General features: G+C 41.1%; 1 protein-coding gene across 1 annotated transcript in view; it reads right to left on the bottom strand.

Annotated features, from left to right (window-relative positions):
• Positions 1 to 22464, bottom strand: part of RNGTT (RNA guanylyltransferase and 5'-phosphatase) — a 543333-nt gene that overhangs the window by 2317 nt on the left and 518552 nt on the right. The window contains exon 15 of the mRNA XM_073626921.1: positions 4185 to 4308. Within this exon, the coding sequence (XP_073483022.1) occupies positions 4185 to 4308 (124 nt within the window). The remainder of the gene's footprint in view (positions 1 to 4184; positions 4309 to 22464) is intronic.

A 22464-nucleotide genomic window follows, 5' to 3' on the forward strand; every position in this document is an offset into this window, starting at 1 on the left:
GCCTGTTCACAGGCTTTGGGGTTGTGTTGATGGCATTAGTTTAAAATGCTTCTAAGATAATTCAAGATTCACTGACAGGTATATTTGACCTCCTACTGACTTGCCTTTGACCAGCTTCAAAAGGCACCGACATACAAAAGGCACCATACATTGGACCTGGACACCCATAGGACACATTGATTTTGGGGACGTTTGTATATTTATCCGTCCGTTTTGCAGCCCATACTAAAAAAGCTCTAATGATTATTCGTGACAAGGAGCTTCACTCAATATACATGGATACTGGAAACATAGTACACTTTTAGCCCTTCCACCATCATGGTCTGGCGTCCATGGAATACTTCACTTGATCCAATCGCCTTGAGTGCTGTTTGAACATAGAATCATCCCATTGGAATTTGTACATTTGTAAAACATTCTCAACTCTCAAACCCCTGATGAAGGTATCAGAATACTGGAAACGCGTTGGGTATCAGGGTACACTACCCTTAGGAGAGTACATATGACATGATGATTCATATTTGTGTATTTTTTGTTCTGTTTCTTTATGGAATGTATTTTTTGTATTGAATGTATTTTTGTATTGTGTAGACACGCTCACGCCTTTTTATTGTACATTAAAAACATATTTTTTATCATAAGAGTTGGTGGTCTGTCAAAGTACCATTTAGGGGGGCTTTTTTCTTTGTTCTCGCTTCAAAAGTAGGATTCACATTCTAATAGACTTTTATGGGAACACAAATCCTGTCTAATGTGGACAAAATCTAGTCAACACAGGCACGTAAAGTAAGCCAATTTTGAAAGAAATATGGAGGACATCCTGACTTTCTTTTAATAATGGTTATAAATCTCTGAACAGAAAAATGAACAAAGTATATCCTCATATAGTTATGCACTTGCCTCAGTTTATAGTACTTAGTGTGGATGTCAGCTCTCTCCTTCCTCCGATAACTAAATGAGTTACTTCTGACAGTTTTTCCAGGCACCGGGGAATTCTGGGAGATGATCCTGTCCACCCTCCAGCACACAGCATGTGACTGACAGCCTCAGATGTACATATTTCCCGGTGAGATTGTGTAGAGGAAGGTGTGTCCTTTTCTTCCACTCAGTTGTTCGATTACACTCAGCTCTGTGCTGTGCACTGTGCGACATTATATCCCCCGCCCCGTGCCTCCGAGAAGCGAAGAAATGACATCTAAACTGTTTACTTTAAAAGACTGTAGAGCCAAGAGGGCTGCAGATTAACAGCTACAGCTTATGTAGGCGGTCTATTTTATCACTTGTGTATCACCTGAGGCTAGTCACTTCAGTGGGTTTATGTAAGCGTTATTTTAAATTATGGATTTGGAGCATTCAGATCAGGAAAGTCAAATTCTTATTTGCATACAAATTTTGTGTCAATAACTCAAAGTATTGTAGCAGACGGAAAAGCATAACAAAATTCATTTTTCAAGAGAAGTTTGCAATAGCAGCATCTATGTTTTTCTCAAGATTACTTTAGTCAACCACATAAAGAAAACTCCATCACAGAGGCAATGTGTTAAAGAGTAATGATGGAAGTGTTCAAAGAAATATTATTTTTGCCTTACCTGTAGAATCGTTTTCTTGGAGTACATTACAGAGCACGAGATCTTATTCTTAGACCATGGATTATGCAGCATGCTCCAGGAGATTAGACACTGGCAAAGCAAATCTGTCATAATAGCCCTATGTAACCACTCCAACTCTCAGCAAGCCGTTTTTTTGCAAGCAATAACAGAAGTGGATCAAAAGAAGCAGAGGGGAGGGACCTGAGCCCTATAATGTACTTCAATAAAAATAATTTACAGGTAAGTGAAACATCCTATTTTGTTAATTGTACAGTACAGGACACAGGTCTTACACCATGGGACATCCAAATGAGGACAACAAACCAACCTTAACAGGCCCACATAACATACAGGTCAAAATCGAACTCAAAGAGCAGCATGAAGCACCTTATAGCTGAAACTTAACAAATGTACACAGAAGCTAACGTTTCTAAAATAGGAAACAGGTGCTGAAAAGCCCATGAAGTGGTAACAGATCTAGTTGCATGCACCATTACAAGGAAGGGTGGAACCTAAACCTTTAGACCAGTGGTCTCCAAACTGCGGCCCAGGAGGGCAGATGTGGCCCTTTGTCTTAATCTGGCCCTTGGGGAACTATTTTACCAACTGACACCAATGATGGGGCACCATTCCTCCCACTGACATGATCAATGGGTCACAATTCTTCCTTTGATACCGACAATTTTGCACTATTTGGATTTACTTGTATTTTTAATTTAATTTGTTGGTAGAGTGGAAGCCAGTGGAGGGATTGGCAGAGAGAGGTAGCAGACACTGAACAAGTTGGTAAGGTGGAGGAGTCTGACGTGTGTGATGAGGCACATTTCCTTCTACTGACATGATCAATGGGTCACAATTCTTCCTTTAAAACCGACAATTTGGCACTATTTCTCCCATTAAAACCAATGGTGGGGCACTGATGTTGGGGCATTTTCTACTCCCACTGGCCACAGTCCAATCCCCCTAAAGCCTGAAGGACAGTAAACTGGCCCTTTGCTTGGAAAGTTTGGAGACCCCCTGCTTTAGACTATAAGCTTAAATGATGATTTCCCTAATCCACCTGCAAATAGTAGACGAAGAGGCAGGGGTCCCTTATGGTATCCTCAAGGATGAAAAAGGAATGAAAAAGAGTGTATCAGATTATCTAAAATAAGCTGTAGGTAAGAGGTAGCCATGCAGAGTATGCACCACATCCAGATAGATCCAGGAACAATAGGTCTAAGACCCTCAGGACATGTGCTTCAACAGCCAATCTGTTAGAGCCAGTGATGAAGAAGCAGGATGGTGGAATGGCCCCCATGACAGATAATCTGGGTGATTTGTAAGAGCCCATGGAGAGTTCCCTTTAAGGAGTTTTCAGGGACAGGGTTCGCTGGTGGATGGACCACAGTTCTGGACCTGGATAGCACCCCGCAGTTAAAGCGGTTAACACAGTGCACTACGTGCATAGGTGAGCATCTAATTTAGGATCCAGTCCCCAAAGCAACAATACAGGCCAGTCCTGCATCTTCCTCCTTGTGCTGTATGGTTCCCTCCAAGACTTAATCGAGGAGTTAAAAGATTCAGAAAGACGCAAAAAAAGGAGATGCTTTTGCATTGTAGCAGCTAACGATCTTGCTAGAAAAAAAAACCTTAAGAAAATAACAAAAGAATAAACGAAATATTTTTGCTTTTTTCAGTTCAGCAAAAAGACAATCACTCTCCTGAGTACACTAGCAAAAAAAAAAAAAAAAAACTTCCTGGGAACGGGAAGGGTTAGACAGGGCTGTCCTAACAGCTTTGACACTGTCCAATCTCCTGAACACAGCTGCAAAACCCATGGCATAAGACTGTGATCCTGCATCCTACAATGTATGATTAAGATTAGATTTTACACTGGAAGATAAATTACAAGGCTAAGCTTGCCTTGCCCCTCCTTCCCTTTAATTAAAATGGTCCTTTCCTTCAATTTAAGTAAATAAAAGGTTAAAGCTGAATTTCAAGTAAACATATAAATACATGGATGAAATACATATATTGGAGATATTTTACCTGCCAAATGTACACAGTTTTTCCATGTCTAGCAGGGCAGGAGACCTGTTTTTTTTTTTTTTTTTTTTCTTTTGCAGTGACCTGACTAGAGTTTGGTTTAATTATACAAGTTGAAATGTAAAGCTCTTTAATTTTGTAAATGCAATCAGTCGATTAATTAGTGTTAGTGCAGTTAATGTAAGACCACACACATTAAGAATCTTGCTAAATAGACAAGAGCACATAGCGTGGAATGTAAAGCTAGCTCAAAGGGGCTGTAAGAACTGTAACCTACTTTTTTTTTTTTTTTACATTAGCTGAACTAAAATATAACTGGTAGTAAAAGACCATGTAACACATTTAAATGTTACCAATGTCCAAACTTTTTTCCTGTAGAGATTTACAAAAAAAAAAAAAAAAGAAGAAAAGTGTAAGCTGCTTTTGTATTACATTCTGTGACATTGAAACTGCTGGGTCAGTGTGAACCAGCCACTTCTAGCAGAGAATCCTGTTTAATTTAAGCAACTCGACAAAGTATAAGAGGCATTAAGGTAAATGCATTCTTGACATAGATGTTGTACTCACCCAGAGCTGTTTTGTAGGCATTTGGAAAGCTTTTATCAACTCTTTGCCGCATGAAGACCCAGCAATTGTTCTCAAACTTGCACTCTATGATTTTATTGTCATATTGTTTTAAATCTCTTGTCACCTGTTCAGAGAGGGATGAGAATGAATGCACTCTCACATGGAAATTCATCATTACAGATCTCTGTGCTATGCAGTCTCTTAAGCTGTCAAACGTAAACATAACTAAAGATGCACAGACACAACTTCTGCCTGAAGCACTGAAAATATCAAAGAAACAGGGCATGTAAAATCTCAGGATTGAATATATTTGTGAATGCACTGCTGATGCTCATTACTGTAAGTGAACCTGAATCAGAATGTACAGAAAGGGTATTGTTTAAGCGCAACGCATTCTTCCTAATGCTGGCTGGTTAACAAATTCTATGGTTTGGCTAATACAATACGGAGCAAACAGGAAGAAAAAAAAAAAGCATGCTTCATGCATCTTACATCATTTTTCATTGTGCTCATATTAAAAAAATAAATAAATAAGAGACCATTGTTCCTTTTGTGCACTCCCAATTAATCAGTATCATTAGCTGTCTCCCTCTGCCTATATATATATATTTCACTGGCTGATCATTAGCAATCTGGAAGAGCAGTTGTTCTGGGAAAAGACTAGAATCAGCCAATGTAATGACCCATATGAATCTTCCTGTTAGAACATGGCTGATCATAGCTTTTAACACATGCATGTTGGAGCAATTATCTACACAAAAGCAGTGTGCTGCCATCAATCTTCTTTAAAGGTTTTCATTTCATTTAATTTTGATTTCTTATTGAAATAATAATGACCAGAGGTAGTCACAAAAGTTACAGCAGTTGGTACTTTAGTATTCACTAGCTTGCATAAATAAAACAAACACTGTGCGATAAAGAAGTTAAAACATGTTCCTTGTATTGTACATAAATCATTTCAACTTTCCACCACTGGATCCCTCATCTAAGCAACATCCCCTCAAACCTTAAAGTGATAATAAAGTCTAGTTTTTATTAGTTAAAAGCAACAAATATGTTATTCTTACCTGCTCTGTGCAGGGGTTTTGCACAGAGCAGCCCGGATCCTCCTCTTCTCGGGTCCCACTTCAGTGCTCCTGGCCCCTCCCTCCTGTTGAGTGCCCCCACAGCAAGCAGCTTGCTATGGGGACACCCGAGCCAAGTCACAGCTCCCTGTGTTTATTCAGACACGGAGCCGCAACCTAGCTCTGCCCCCTTTCTCTCCTCATTGGCCGACTGACTTTGATTGACAGCAGTGGGAGACAATGGCGCCGCACTGCTGTCTCAGCCAATGAGGAGGGGCATCCCAGGCAGCCGGGACACTCCTGCAACATCGCTGGATCTAGACGTGGCTCAGGTAAATATTAGGGGGCCTGCTGCACAGAGAAGGTTTTTTATCTTCATGCATAGAATGCATGAAGGTAAAAAAAACTTCTGCCTTTACAACCACTTTAAATGGCAATGCAGAGAATCCCAACATTTTTAACAGGGAATGGGTCCAGTTTGTTAGGACTGCACAAAGAATAACTGTGCGCTGCTTTCCATATGACCTTATCAGCAGTTCAGTGCAGTCAAACTAAAGTAGGTTAATCTATTTTTGCTTGTGACAGCCAGCTGCACAATCCTAACACATTTATACTGAATTCCCTTAAAACATTATTTCAGCATAAAAATAAATTAAATTGCAAGATTATTTCAGTAGAAAAGACGGTATAACTGCATATGCAATATAGTGCGTTTTAAGGCTGATACACATACAGTGGAAAGAATAAACTAACATTATGCACGTTGTGACTATGTAGATTCTGTAGAGAGGTGTTCAGATACCAGCCACAAAAGCCACTGACATAACACTAGCATTAACATTCTGAATTAATACCATTCTACATACACTGAGTGCTTACAGTCAGGGCCGGGACAAGGGGTGGGCAGGAGGGGCGGCTGCCCTGGGCACTGTGGTATCATGTGAGGTAGAGGGGCACCACAAGGAGGCTGGGGGGGAGGGGATTTGTGTTGAGAAGGGGCATTTGTGGGGGCGGCAGCGGGTAAGAATTGTTCTAGGAGGGCAAATTTTGGAGGTGTGCTAGGAGTGGTGATTTTGGGGGATTTGTGTTGGGAAGAAGAGGGATGGGAGAAGAGGATTTGTGCTAGAAGGGGGGATTTTGGGGGTTTGTGCTATAAAAGTAATATATTAGAGTGGCAATATTTTTTTTAGGGGGGGGGGGCGCAATTTGGCAGGTTAGCCCTGGGCTTTGGATGACCTTGTCCTGCCACCGCTTACAGTGGACTGTTTCCAGACACCAAAATAGACATTAGGTTTCACTTTAAATTAGGCTATACTTTTCAAAAGTTCTTAAATTAAGAAGGGCAAATTTTACTAAATGACTTAGCTAGCATAGATATGGTTTTCCAATGTACTATATCCTTTCATGACTAAGCCTATTTTTGAAATTTGGTGTTTACAAGTTTAAAATCCGTATTTTTTGCTAGAAAATTACTTAGAACCTCCAAACATTATATATATTTTTTAGCAGAGAATCTAGAGAATAAAATGGAGATTGTTGCAATATTTTATATCACACGGTATTTGTGCAGCAGTGTTTTAAACGCAAATTTTTGGAAAAGGGACACTTTCATGAATTTTAAAAAATCCAAACAGTAAAGTTACCCCAATTTTTTGTATAATGTGAAAGATGATGTTACGCCGAGTAAATAGATACCAAACATGTCACGCTTTATATTTGCACGCACTCGTGGAATGGCGACAAACTACGGTACCTATGAATTTCCATAGGCGACGCTTTAAATTTTTTTTACGGTTACCAGGTTAGAGTTACAGAGGAGGTCTAGTGCTAGAATTATTGCTCTCGCTCTGATGATTGCGGCGATACCTCACATGTGTGATTTGAACACTGTTTACATATGCGGGCGCAACTTCCGTATGCGTTTTCTTCGCTGCGCAAGCTTGCGGGGATGGGGGTGCTTTAAGAATTTTTTTTTTATTATTTATTTTATTAATTTTTTTACTTATGAATTGTATTTAAAAAAATTTTTTTTTTTTTACTTTTACTGCTGTCACAAGGAATGTAAACATCCCTTGTGACAGTAATAGGTGGTGACAGGTACTCTTTATGGAGGGATCGGGGGTCTAAAAGAAAAGGGCGATTCTGAATACTGAGTATTTTTTAAAACCGGCGCCATTGGCAGTCGAGTAAATAGGAAGTGACGTCATGACGTCGCTTCCGCGTTTACAATTAGAAGGCTGGAACGAAGCCATTCATGGCTTCGTTCCAGCCCGCCCCCAGCCGCCGGAGGCAGCCGATTGGACACTGGGCCTCCCGATCGCACGGGAGGCCCGGTAAGAGTGGCAGGAGGCGGCGGGAGGGGGGGATGTCCCCTCCCGCTCCTCCGGTATAACAACCGAGCGGCTTTTAGCCGCATCGGTTGTTATACACGGACAGCCGATCGCTGGCTCTAAACAACGGTCCCGGGATGATGCCTGCAGCTGCGGGCATCATCCCGGTATAACCCCGGAAAGCTGAGTACGCAGATCTGCGTACGGTCGGCGGGAAGGGGTTAAGGTCCTGGTATGAATGAATATTCCTAGCCTAAGTTAGCTGTAAACAGAATCAAGACAATTACAAAGCTACGAGAGAAAAAAAGCAGTACTCACAAATTAAAAGTGTCTCTTGTCATACAAGAGAAAAAGTGACATCCATAACATCTATCTATTAACATCTAACTCATGCTGAACGCATTATACTTACACTGGTAATGTTGAAGTATCAATAAATTTAACATCTCTAGATGAAATTCGTCTGGCTTCCTGGAAGCTCAATGAAGAGAGTACAAAGAAGCCTGGGTTCCAGGAAACCCAATGTTCTAGCACTTCAGAATGTCATTACAAATTGTACAGACTTGACACTTACATTCTCGCCTTAAGAACAGTTAGGAACACTTTACTTCTGCTGAAGTTTGCAGCAGGTGTCCCAACCTGTCTATTTGCACCTAATGCAAAGGCATACGGTGTCTCCTTACATTTTTTAATAACCAATTACAAAAAATGGTTTTAAAAGAGTGTTTAAAGGGGTCTCCCTAAATATACTGAAATGGTGCAGTGATATGATGCACAAAGGGAAAATGTTAAAATGAGACATTATAAATAACAAAAAAAATTAAACACAAATGGTCAATGAACAATCCTAACCAGTGGCAATAAACTACACAGCAAAAAGTTACATAAACCACAAATATCTCATTTTGGTTCTGACATGGGTAGATTTACATTTTGTAGTGTTAATTAGAAGCCCACTTACATTATCATAATTCTTCTAATATAATTACGGGTGCGGTTAAAATCGAGTAAGCAATTTTAGTACAGAAGAGAAGCTTGCACAACTATAAAAAAAAAAATTAAACCAAGACTGGAGTTCAGCTTTAAAAGAGATGTATGTGTTTTTTTGTTTTTCTTTAGAATCATACTTACCTAGGTGGATACCTCCCGATGCCTCTAACAGTGGGAACAGAGTGATCGAACACCGCCAATCGCTCAGTTCTCACATCTCTGTGAGCAGAGAACTGGTGACTGCTAGTCACCGACTCTCTGCTCTACCCACCCTCGCTCACTGGAGCACTGGGCTGTGGAGGGGGCAGGAGTGGCCGGCTCAGCCTCTCAGCAGCTTGCTGAAAGGCTGAGCCGGGTTGCTGGTCCAGGCATGTGGATGGATCCCGAGTCCATTGTTGCGATCTCACCCTAACCTGAACCGGCTCTGTGACTTCAGCCTGCTGTCTGCTGAAAATGGGTCACAGGAGTGCAGAATGAACTGCACTTCTGTGATCCACAGGAGAAATACAGCCAAGCGAGCTTTGGCTATACTTCTCCTTTAAACCCTAAAACCGAACCTAACTATTATTCCTTATACCTCTAGTGCCCAACCTGTGGTTCCTTGGTACCTGTTGTGTGGCCCTCTCGGAACCCAGTAGTCAGTAGTGGGGGCATGGATTTGTAAAGTATAAACAAATATATACCGCGCAGTCTATAAAAGATTTAAAAAAAAAAAAAACTAAAGCAGCCAGCACAGCATTGGATAAAGTTGCAAAAATGACAAATTGGGTGAAATGTGCAGCGCTTATGTGATCATATAAACCATAACAAATAATATGAGTACAAAAAACGTGAATAATAAGTGATGTGCTCAAAAATACTCCAAGCAGTCCTCTATTATGATATGTGATGTCTATAAACAGAGGAACTTGGACGTGTGATGTCCAAAAAAGAAAAAAGTCAGTGACAAGCTTCAATCATGTGTGATGATAATCCTCAACCACATGTGGATATAATATAGTGACAGTCTTTAACTTCAAATATGTATGATGTAATAACAGTTGATAGTAGATCCACCACCAAAGACACCAGAAGCTGCTTACCAGAGGGATTGAACTCAAACAGGTGTACACCTAGTGAGTTAATCAAGCTTTGTGGTATAATATACCAAGGGGATCAGATGCTCTATCCAGATATGACCTCCAGATGGACCTCCGAACAGGCATAAGGTATGGATGGACTCAGTAGATATAGGCATATATATAGGTATACATCTACTGAGTCCATTCATACCTTACACCTGTTCGGAGGCCCATCTGGAGGTCATATCTGGATAGAGCATCTGATCCCCTTAGTATATTATACCACAAAGCTTGACTCACTAGGTGTACACCTATTTGAGATCAATCCCTCTGGTAAGCAGCTTCTGGTGTCTTTGACGATACAAAGCTAAGCAGGGCAATAACTTCTCCGCAGGATGTGGAAACCTTGCAAAAAGACCTGAACAAATTAATGGGGTGGGCGATACATGGCAAATGAGGTTCAATGTAGAAAAATGTAAAATAATGCATTTGGGTGGCAAAAATATGAATGCAATCTATACACTGGGGGAGAACCTCTGGGGGAATCTAGGATGGAAAAGGACCTGGGGGTCCTAGTAGATGATAGGCTCAGCAATGGCATGCAATGCCAAGCTGCTGCTAATAAGGCAAACAGAATATTGGCATGTATTAAAAGGGGGATCAACTCCAGAGATAAAACGATAATTCTCCCGCTCTACAAGACTCTGGTCCGGCTGCACCTGGAGTATGCTGTCCAGTTCTGGGCACCAGTCCTCAGGAAGGATGTACTGGAAATGGAGCGAGTACAAAGAAGGGCAACAAAGCTAATAAAGGGTCTGGAGGATCTTAGTTATGAGGAAAGGTTGCGAGCGTTGAACTTATTCTCTCTGGAGAAGAGACGCTTGAGAGGGGATATGATTTCAATTTACAAATACTGTACTGGTGACCCCACAATAGGGATAAAACTTTTTCGCAGAAGAGAGTTTAATAAGACCCGGGGCCACTCATTACAATTAGAAGAAAAGAGGTTTAACCTTAAACTACGTAGAGGGTTCTTTACTGTAAGAGCGGTAAGGATGTGGAATTCCCTTCCACAGTCGGTGGTCTCAGCGAGGAGCATTGATAGCTTCAAAAAACTATTAGATAATCACCTGAATGACCGCAACATACAGGGATATGTAAGGTAATACTGACACATAATCACACACATAGGTTGGACTTGATGGACGTGTGTCTTTTTTCAACCTCACCTACTATGTAACTATGTAACTATATATATATATAAGCGCTGCACATTTCACCCAATTTGATTTGTAAAGTGACTGCAATGGCAGTGATCTCTAGCAGTCTTGGTAACAAAATTCTGGCTGTGTCCTGCACTGTGTCATCAGCTACCAACCACACCTGTAGAATGTCTGTAGTCTCTGGCCATCTCCAGTGTAGGTCTACAGACTCTTCTGTAGTATTACGTTATGGCTTCTTTCACACTGAGGCTGGTTTTCAGGCGTTTTTAGCGCTAAAAATAGCTCCTGAAAACTGCCTCCCATTAATTTCAGTGTGATTTTTCACACTGGGGCGGTGCGTTTGTGGGACGTTAGGAAAAGTGCTTCAAGCAGCATCTTTGGGGTGGTTTGGGAGTGCTGTATTTAGCGCTTCCAAAACATCCTCTGCCCATTGAAACGAATGGGCAGCGCTTCCAAAGCACCGCAACACAGGTGCCTTAAACCCCTTCTTTGGGGTTAAAAGCGCCCCGCTAGCGACCGAAAAGTGCCACTTAAACAGCGCTAAAGCAAAAATGATCGGTGCTTTAGCGCTAACGCGGCCTCAGTGTGAAAGGGGTCTTAGTGAACATTATATGTAGCCCTTTGGTGATGGTAGGGGCCACAGTTGAAGCCCCCATTCCTCATAAAGTTGAAAACCACTGCCTTATACTATCAAATCAATGGACCATTAATGCACGTCATGCCAAAATTTGGCACCAAACTTTTTGTGCTAAACTGTCCTACAGATGAGGGTCTACAGCAGCAGAACATGGTCAGGTTCAAATATTATTGAAAAACAAGAAGATTACGTATAACCAATATCACCAAAACCGGATTAATAAACATTGAAAGAAACTTGCCTGGCCTGATGAATCTCAAACTAATATTTCAGTCCTTTATTGTACTCAAACACATGTGTTTGTCACATTCTGTGAAATAAAACCTTGGAGCTTAAAGTGGTTGTAGAGGCACAAGTTTTTTTTACCTTCATGCATTCTATGCATGAAGGTAAAAAAACTTCTGTGTGCAGCTGCCCCCTAATACTTACCTGAGCCCCCTCTCGATCTAGCGATGTCCACGAGAGCCTGGCCTCTTCGGGGACTCGCACTCCTGATTTGCTATTGGCATCAGCGGGATTGATTGGCTCACAACCAGTGAGCCAATCAGGAGACGAAGGTCAGCAGGTTCCCAGGATACTACGTGGGCACAGTGCAGGACATGACTTCTCTACGGGAAAAAGAAAAAAAAAAAAAAAGGAAAAACAAAACGCTGTCTCACAAGAAAGCACAACAAAGGATCAGTTTGTGGATAAGTGAACTAAATATACAGTGGGGCAAAAAAGTATTTAGTCAGCCACCAATTGTGAAAGTTCTCCCACTTAAAAATATGAGAGAGGCCTGTAATTGTCATCATAGGTATACCTCAACTATCAGAGACAAAATGTGGAAACAAATCCAGATAATCACATTGTCTGATTTTTGAAAGAATTTATTAGCAAATTATGGTGGAAAATAAGTATTTGGTCAATAACAAAAGTTTATCTCAATACCTTGTTATATATCCTTTGTTGGCAATGACAGAGGTCAAACGTTTTCTGTAAGTCTTCACAAGGTTGTTACACACTGTTGCTGGTATGTTGACCATGCAGATCTCCTCTAGAGCAGTGATGTTTTGGGGCTGTCGCTGGGCAACACGGACTTTCAACTCCCTCCAAAGGTTTTCTATGGGGTTGAGATCTGGAGACTGGCCAGGCCACTCCAGGACCTTGAAATGCTTCTGACGAAGCCACTCCTACGTTGCTTGGGCGGTGTGTTTGGGATCATTGTCATGCTGAAAGACCCAGCCACGTTTCATCTTCAATGCCCTTGTTGATGGGAGCAGGTTTGCACTCAAAATCTCACGATACATGGCCCCATTCATTCTTTCATGTACACGGATCAGTCGTCCTGTTCCCTTTGCAGAGTAACAGCCCCAAATCATGATGTTGCCACCCCCATGCTTCACAGTAGGTATGGTGTTCTTTGATTGCAACTCAGCATTCTCTCTCCTCCAAACACGACGAGTTGTGGTTCTACCAAACAGTTCTACTTTGGTTTTATCTGACCATATGACATTCTCCCAATCCTCTTCTGGATCATCCAAATGCTCTCTAGCAAACCTCAGACGGGTCTGGACATGTACTGGCTTAAGCAGGGGGACACGTCTGGCACTGCAGGATCTGAGTCCCTGGCGGCATAGTGTGTTACTGATGGTAGCCTTTGTTACATTGGTCCCAGCTCTCTGCAGGTCATTCACTAGGTCCCCTCGTGTGGTTCTGGGATTTTTGCTCACCGGTCTTGTGGTCATTTTGACCCCATGGGGTAAGATCTTGCGTGGAGCCCCAGATCGAGGGAGATTATCAGTGGTCTTGTATGTCTTCCATTTTCTAATTATTGCTCCCACAGTTGATTACTTCACACCAAGCTGCTTGCCTATTGCAGATTCAGTCATCCCAGCCTGGTGCAGGTCTACAATTTTGTTTCTGGTGTCCTTTGACAGCTCTTTGGTCTTCACCACAGTGGAGTTTGGAGTGTGACTGTTTGAGGTTGTGGACAGGTGTCTTTTATACTGATAAGTTCAAACAGGTGCCATTAATACAGGTAATTAGTGGAGGACAGAGGAGCCCCTTAAAGAAGAAGATACAGGTCTGTGAGAGCTAGAAATCTTGCTTGTTTGTAGGTGAGCAAATACTTATTTCCCATAAATTTGCAAATAAATTCTTTTAAAAAAATCAGACAATGTGATTGTCTGGATTTGTTTCCACATTTTGTCTCTCATAGTTGAGGTAAACCTATGATGACAATTACAGGCCTCTCTCATCTTTTTAAGTTGGAGAACTTGCACAATTGGTGGCTGACTAAATACTTTTTTGCTCCACTGTGTGGTAAAGTGCAACGCTAAATTTGATAATAGTGAAAAATACTCCAACTAAATGAGCATATTTTAATTGCAAAAATTCCTTATATGCATAAAGGATCATAGAAAATATGAATTATGATGAATAAACACAATATTTGGCATACACCAAAAAAAAGGTAGTATAAAGTGAACAGCGATACATTAAAGTGCAATATTACACAAAATGAAAGTGTATGTGCATTTTTAAGTGTATATATAGTCCATAAATGTATGGTCTCAATGGATAAAGTGACTTCCAAGATAATCAGTGTAGACAAGTTTGTCTGTAGATAGTCCACCACCAATAGGAAAAAAGGCTTACCAGACATGTTGAACCCAAATAGGCGTATGCCTAATGAGTCAACAAAGCTTGTGGTGTTATACACCCAGGGGAGATGTATATCAGCATACACAACTTCAAATAGGGACATATAAAGCGAGGAACCATCACACTATTATCTCCAGTAGATTGCAACCAGGAAATTAGTGACCAAGAATTAAATCAGAAGAATTTTCTCCAAGATGGTGCGTTTATAAAAAGGAGAGAGAATAGGCCACATAGCGTAATTCCATTTTAAGCAGGAAACATTTATTGAGTAAATAAAAAATGAACACTCACATTTGAGAAGATAAAAAAGTGCTTTGGTAAAATATAATGACGCAGTGGCATCAGTAGAGGCGTCCTGACGCGTTTCGTCTAATAAGACATCATCTGATCTCTTGGATTCAGCTTTTCTGCTGTACAGCCCAGAGGTCATAGGCTTTCCACTTTTTCCTCTTGTAGATTACTGTACTCCTATACTTGCATAATCATGCAGAAACTATCACTGCACAGTGATATCAACCTTTCCCAATCCTCCGCGAGTCCTCCCTTCCCATTTGTTGACAGTTGCATATTTTAAAATAAGGAACATGTGGCTGCAAAAGGCCAGGAGAGAGGAAGGATTAGGTAACTATCCTATCACATGCTAGTTACAGAACTTTCTGTTTCCATGATTACATTACTTCCCTCAGATGGTAGCAACTCTTCATCATCTCACACTAAGGCCCTTTTTACGCTAACGGACCGATTAGGTCCGCCTGTCCGTTTTTCAGGCGGACCCGATCTGACAATCCATTGCTCTTTATGGAGCAGCGGATCCGCTGACACCCCCCGACATCCAATCCGATCTTGTCTGCTAAAAACAGATGGATGGGGATCCAATAATAGTCAGATAGAAACTGACAGGCAGTCAGTTTCCATCTGACAGCCCCATAGAGAACAGTGGGCTGTGTCCATTTCTACTTTGCATCAGCAGAGCGGACACAAACCTGTCATCCTCCTGCTCAGCGGGAATTAGCGGCGAGATCCCCTGCTGAGCACTGTGGATCCACTGGTGGAGTCCACCCCATGTGAAAGGGGCTTATTGCTGATGAGCAGACTAGGCTAGATGGCAAATGGATAATATGAAACATGGACAATGCAAAAGGTAACAGACTTGCAAGTATACAAGAATGCGCAAGTTACAACTTCAGTTTAGTTTTGCTTTAATCCTGACATTTCTCACTATTTTCACAAAACTACACTTTATCCCCCAGTGATTAGGCCTTAAAATAAAAAATGAAAAACAGAGTTTGTTAATTTACTTTTTAATAGACCACTAAAATCTACTTGGAATTGGTATTCTTCAGCTCTAAACATAACTGTAAAAATCTAGTTGGACATTTTATTTTTCATTAACAGTTGAAGTTTTAACATAGTATAATCATTAAGTTTCTCTTATTCTGCTAAAAATGGCTATATCATTACCCCCATTACTTACAACACGATGTTAAACATTTGTGTGATGGCAACAGATTCAGCAACAGACTGACCTGCCAATATAACGGCGTTTAGCAAATCAAATCGAAGACTTTTTTTTTTTACTAGCTTTAGAATCTTATTTTAACAAGTATGCAGTTGAAATCAGATGGTGGGAACATAGATATATTTTACTATTATAGTACAGACCATGATCTGCATTACTGAGCCACCGGGGAGGGGAAAAAGAAATTCAAGTTAAAGGGTTTGTAAACCCTCGTGTTTTTTCACCTTAATGCATGATATGCATTAAGGTGAAAAAACTTCTGTCACTGAGAAGCCCCCCCGTTTTACTCACCTGAGACGTTCGTTCCCACGCCGAAGATGCACTCACACTCTCTGCCCATTGTCTCGGCTCTTGATTGGATAGATTGATAGCAGCGCAGCCATTGGCTCCCGCTGCTGTCAATCAAATCCAATGACACGGGCCCTGGGGCCCGAGTCCGGCATCTTGTGTCTATGGACGCAAACACTGGACTCGGGAGGGGGTTTTCAGATGCCAGGAGGAGCCGCGAGCGCCGCTGGGGGATCCCCAGATGAGGTTCAGGGCCACTCTGTGTAAAACGAACTGCACAGTGGAGGTAAGTATGATAAGTTTGTTATTAAAAAAAACAAAAAAACCCCCAAAAAACGAGGGTTTAGTAACCCTTTGATGCACACTACCAAAAAAGTAATACTATATATAATAATAATCTAAAGCTGAACTGCATGCTGTAGTCTCTAACATTCCTAATAGTCACAACAGGAAGTGCAATTGGGAGTGGACATACAGATATGAGAACAACACAGGATCCAAAACGCATAACAAGTTGATGTGTGGTTTCATCTTACCTACATTTGCTATTTTTGGGCAAGACCCCTTTCACAAACTTAATTTGTAAACAAAAAGTTAATTTGGTAACTTTTATAGATTATATATGTGTCTCAATGTTTTTTTCAGGTGCAACAATAAAGAAGAATTTTAGTCGAGACCATAAGGGCTCCTGCAGTAGAGTGGAACTGGGAATTTGACAACTGAAATCTCATTACTGGAGTGCAAAAAATATGTAATAACTTGGTTGGAGATTCAACCCACTGGCATCCAGCCAACATTAAAATACCAGTTCGGAGGTTCAAACACATTTTTACCACTGCCCCCTGCATGATCTGCTGATTTGCAGGGGGGCCCAAATTTCCAGATCTGTTAGAAATGCTCATACAGATTGGGGGGGATCAATCTGTCACAAAGGAATTTCCCATCTGATCGCTATTACCTCCACCATCCAAAAATAAGCCAGCAATTAAAGTGATACTAAACAGTCATTGTTTAATTTTCAGTTTTTGCCTTCAGAATACAATACATAAAAATGGAGAAATAAATATAAAATGTTTTAAATTAACATACATATATGTATTTGAACCTAAATCGTTATTATTTGTGTTCTAAAACCTAGTGTGGGGTATCTAGGGGAGAGGTTCTGCCAATTACAGCCTGTTTAACGCCCATCCAGCCTGTACCTATTGTTTGTATATGCTTGTAATTACAGAGGGGTGATGCTTCCAATCAACATGTAATATCCCACCCCATAGTTTTTGGCTGTTTAGTGGGCATGGAGGAGGAGAAGGAAGGGAGTGGGCTGTCATTTATCCCTATGTATACACCCACAAGTGAGACTCTATAGTCATGTGCGCTGCACAGACAAGAATAAGGAGGAAATGAACAGCTTAGAAGGAAATTAAAACTGGAGCATGCTCAGTAGGATGCGGCAATGGCTGGTCTACACCATCTCAGGTTGCAGCAGGGACACAGAAATGGAGTGCCAGTGAACAGTAGGATCAACCAGGGTTTTTTCAGAATACAGAAAACAAATCCCATTGACAGCAAGTATAAACAGCATGTACTGACAGTTTTAATGACACTTTCAAGTGGTTGCAAACCACAGACATGAAATATAAACAAAGCATATTGTTCTATAATGTGTACTTGTCTCAATTAAAAGCACTAAGTGTCATTATTGCCCACTGCTTTTCTAACTCTGCTACCAGCATGAAACACTTCTGGCAAGTTTTCCTCATCCCAAGGGAAAAAAGGTGACAGGGAAGGGACTTCCAGCACACAGATTGTGATTGACAGCCTCAGCACTGTTCCTGTGTGCTTTGTGATGGGGAAAGGGTGGTGTCAATTTCCTCCAATCAGCTCTCAGGGCTCTTTTCACTGAGTGTAACTTCTGCTCCCGACCCCTGCTTTCTGGAAACGCAGACAAGCTGTGTGAATTCAGGATTTAGAATGAAAGTAGAGAAGAGATGGCTGCAGATAAACACGTACAACCTATGTAGGAGGATCCCTGCGTATTACCTGAGGCCAGTCACTTAACTGAGTATATGTAAGGGTTTTCAACCACTTTAAGTGCTCCTGTTTTTCAAAGATGAATGTTATGTTATGTTACAATGCATATCTGTATAATAATCTTAAATAAAAAGGTTAGTTCAGTGACCAGATCGTACATATTGCTAGCCGCCATCAGGTGTCTCTGTGCACCCCAATTACAGATGACAACTCAGTGCTTTACCTTATATGTAAGTTTATACTTCAAAGTGAAGCTGTGCCCTGACTATGCCACTAAAGTATTTATATTTTCTGAACAAGCTGTAAAAGCACTTTAAAACAAGTCATAATTCACCTATGTACATACAGACATTGTGGAGAAATACATCTTCAAAGTCCATAAAGGCACAGAAATGTCTTATTGTTTTGGATTTCACCAGACTATTGGCCTGTCAAGCACTTTATGTAAACATGCCACAATGTGTCTAACCTGCTAGTAACCAAATGAAGCCATATTTCAGTGTCTTTGTTGTGATCTTTGGGAAAGAACTACATCACAGTAAAAGCAGTTAGAAAGGTCAGGGATGGCTTGTTTTTTTAAACTCTTTTACTGTAAATACATATAAATAATACATTGTTCATAGTCTGAACATAGGTGCACTTTTAAGCTTGTGTTAGCAGAATAGCCATCTGATTAAAGTTTATTTGCAACAACAAGCTTTATACCCCCCCCCCCCCCCCCCCCCAGAAAAAAACAGTATAAATAATGAAAATTCAAATAAACTTATTTACTTAGATAACTACACAGTTATGCTTTTCTTAGAGAACTGCCGAGATAGTGATATCACCTTTATGTTGCCAAACAGCAAAATACAATCATGAAAGCTGTTTATAGACAAGAGAATCTGTTAAAAAAAAATGTTGTACCCCTATAGAAGTAACATATGCAGTTCATGAATCTCATCTGCCACTATGAATATATCGTGCAATTTGAACTGGGAGAATTGACATACTAATATTCAAAAGAATCTGTGGGCTGAAAGTTCTCCTAAAAGCACTAAGTTTTGTTTAAACCGCAGCAAATTATTTAATCGATAGCAGTGTATTAATACACAGCTAATTAGGATTTTTGATTTACCATGAAAACCTTTCCTTAGAGTACATTAGGGGACACATGATCAAGTGATTCAGGTGCATTGGTACATTGCTACTGCCTTCAGGAGATTGGACACTGGCAAACAAAGCTGTAAGGATAGCCTAAAAAAAAAAACAAAAACCAAAAAACAAAAAAAACTCCCATCATAATTTTGTTTTGAAACAAAGGCACTAGTAGGAGTGGATTATAAGAACATAGCTATTTTCTTATAATCCACTCTTATAATTATAATTTGTGGTCCCTAATGTACACAAAGAAAAGCGATTTTATGGTAAGTAAAAAAAATATTTTCTTAATCGTACATTAAGGAACACAGGACATAAAGTACACTTGGACATCCCAGAGCAGTCCAACTGAGGGCTGGGCAACCCAGCAAACTACACTACTATGGCCAGGAAAAGTCTCAGGTTAACAGAGGGGGCTCAACAGAGATGCCCAAAAAAACTTTACACTTGAAGCTGGCATAAGGTGAGGCTTGAAAGTCCACCTGGAAAAACATAAAAGGTGTGAACTGAACAAAATGTGGCAGCCTTGAAAATATGAGAAACTTGATGTTAAAAAGGCAGAGAAGCACTAACTGAAAGTGAAGTGAGGCAGAAATATGTAAGCCTGTCCTTCAGTCTGAAGGCTTGAATAAGTAGTTGCCAAATCCACCTAATGATCGTAAATGATTAGCAGAGGCTGCCTGTCCATTATGGGGACCTTCAGAAATGAGATTGTCTAAAGGGAGAGCTGAGAGATAGACTTGAACAGTGCATACAATATTCAGACAATAGAGAGAAATCTCCTTTTGACTGCTATGAAACAGGACATACAGAAGGTGGGACAATGTCCTGGTTAAGGTGAAAGGAAGAAAAACCTTGGGAAGAAAAGAGACCTTGGCCCTAAAGTCTCTGTGTAACAGAAGAAAGGATTCTTTACAGGTTTATGCCACCAACATAGAAACTCACATAACAGAGGTGATGGCAACAAGGAAGGCAACCTTATGAGTGAGATTAGACAAAGGATTATCTCTTAGAGGTTCAAAGGGCAGTTTCTGAAGAACTGACAGAACCAGTTTGAGATATCACAGTGTCACTAGGTGATGTACAGAGGGAATAATGTGAATGACACCCATGGTGTACTTTTTGGGATAGATTTTCCTCACTTCACCATGAGAAATATGCAGGTGCAAGGGTAAACTTTGTGTAAAAAAAATTGTCATAGCTTTGAAAAGGGAAGGGATAACTGAATATGATATGCCCCTAACCTTCAGGACCTGGGCTTTAAAAGCCCTTCAATATCTGGAAAGTGTGGGAGGGCCCACAGAGATTCTACACGGGGTCGGGTAGCAAGTAGGCATCCTTGATGTCCACAGAGACCAGAAGGTCTCCCAGATGGAGGGAAGCAATGCCTAACTTGGCAGAGTCCATGCAGAAATGTTTCCCTTTCAGGGAACAATGGCTATAACCTCATGAGAGATGAGCTGCGCCAGAACAGCATAGCGGTGCGGGGGGTCTGCCAGTCTTTGAAAGGACGCTAGCAAGTTTGACAACTTGAAGTGGAGTGGAGCCAGGGTCCAAAATGCAAGCTTGTAGCCTCTGTGTGCAATATGTGTGGACCCAAAGATCTGAAATGACCAGATGGCCGCAGAGGCCAACGGACACCCTCCCCCACTCTAACAAATGGGAGTGCCCCCTCATTTTGAGCAGGACTTTTGTTTGCAGATTTGGAGATTTTGAGTGTCCAAGACCTACAGTTGAAGTTCGAAACATTACCTTGGATTTGAAGGCCTGAGAAAAACAATCAGGTTGCAAAAATGAATGTACTGGAAAAGTCTTAACAGGCTGGGGACTTTTAAGAGAACCCAAGCTGGTAACTTTAAGAATAGCGAATACAAAATCCTTAAGATCCGGATGTAGGCCTGTGGATTGTGACTCTTTCTGCAGCAACTGGTGCATCTCCAGTGCAATGACAGGTGTTAACTCACTCATAGTTATTATTTGGAGCATGTAGAAACTCTATTGGACCTCAATGGATTAATTAAATGGACACAGGTGACCCCCAGCACAAAACAATCACCAGCTAGAGTCCAAGAGGCAATATAATGCAGCCTGGTTAGGTGAGTAGGGACATCAGATAACTGGGAAGAGAAAAGAAAGAAGACCAAGCACAAAAAAAATAATGTTTTTATTTTACTTACTACACTTAGCAGCTTTTTGTGCTTTGTCTTGTTTCTTTTCTCTTCCAAGTCTGCCATAATGTGCTAATATGTTTTGCATGCTAGCACATTATGGCATATACAGTATATAGCTACGACAGATAGTGTTCAAATCTTGTACATTTGATGAGATATCTGAATCCAGACAGGGTCAAAGTATGTGTAAACTCTCACCTTGTAAGACATCCCATTCAGTTTAAAAGAGGCACATTTTCCACTTTTTTTAAATGATCACATTCCCTCTGTTCTCAGCTCCATAAAAGCTGGGGGAGCAGAAACAGCAGCACACTAATCTTCCTAGTGAATGACTTGCAGGAAGGGGTGCGTCAGGAAAAGTCTGATCATTAAAGGGGAGCAGGCTCAATTCCCAGCACAGCTAGAGAACTGACTACACTGTGCTCTCATGCCTAGTGTGGTCAGTTTATAACTGGAAAGCAGGAGAAGTGGAAGGAACACAAGGATTTCACACAAAGGAAGCAATACAAAGAGAACACAATACTTTTTCATACAAAATACATGGTATAACAGCCACATATCAGGAGTATGAAATGTTGGGTTTACATATTCTTCAACTGCTTCCCGACCAACCGCTGCAGTTATACTGCGGCAGGTTGGCTCCCCTGCGTGAGCCGTCGTAGCTATAAGTCGGCTCGCATGGGTCAGGATAGCGTGCCCGCTGCACAGCGGGGGTGCTGGTGCTTGTGGATGACGGTCTCGATGACCGCCGGCCACGAGCGATCGTGAAGAGGAGAGACAGAATATGGATGAGTGTGTGTAAACACACACTTCCCTGTTCTGTTCTGACAGGAGTGACAGATCGTGTGTTCCTATTAACTAGGAACCACAATCCATCACTTCCTCCAGTCAGTCCCCTCCCCTTTCAGTTAGAATCACCTCCCAGGGAACAGAGTTAACCCCGAGGGCGCCCCCTAGTGTTAACCTTTTCACTGCCAGTGACATTTTTACAGTAATCAATGCAATTTGATAGCATTGATCGCTGTATTAATGCCAACGGTCCCAAAAATGTGTCAAAATTGTCCGATGTGTCCGCCATAATGTCGCAGATCGCCATTATTAGTAAAAAAAAAAAAAATAAAAAAAAAAAAATGCTATAAATCTATCCCCTATTTTGTAGATGCTATAACTTTTGCGCAAA

Source organism: Aquarana catesbeiana, linkage group LG04, assembly GCF_042186555.1.
Source record: "Aquarana catesbeiana isolate 2022-GZ linkage group LG04, ASM4218655v1, whole genome shotgun sequence".
Classification (NCBI taxonomy): Eukaryota; Metazoa; Chordata; class Amphibia; order Anura; family Ranidae; genus Aquarana; species Aquarana catesbeiana.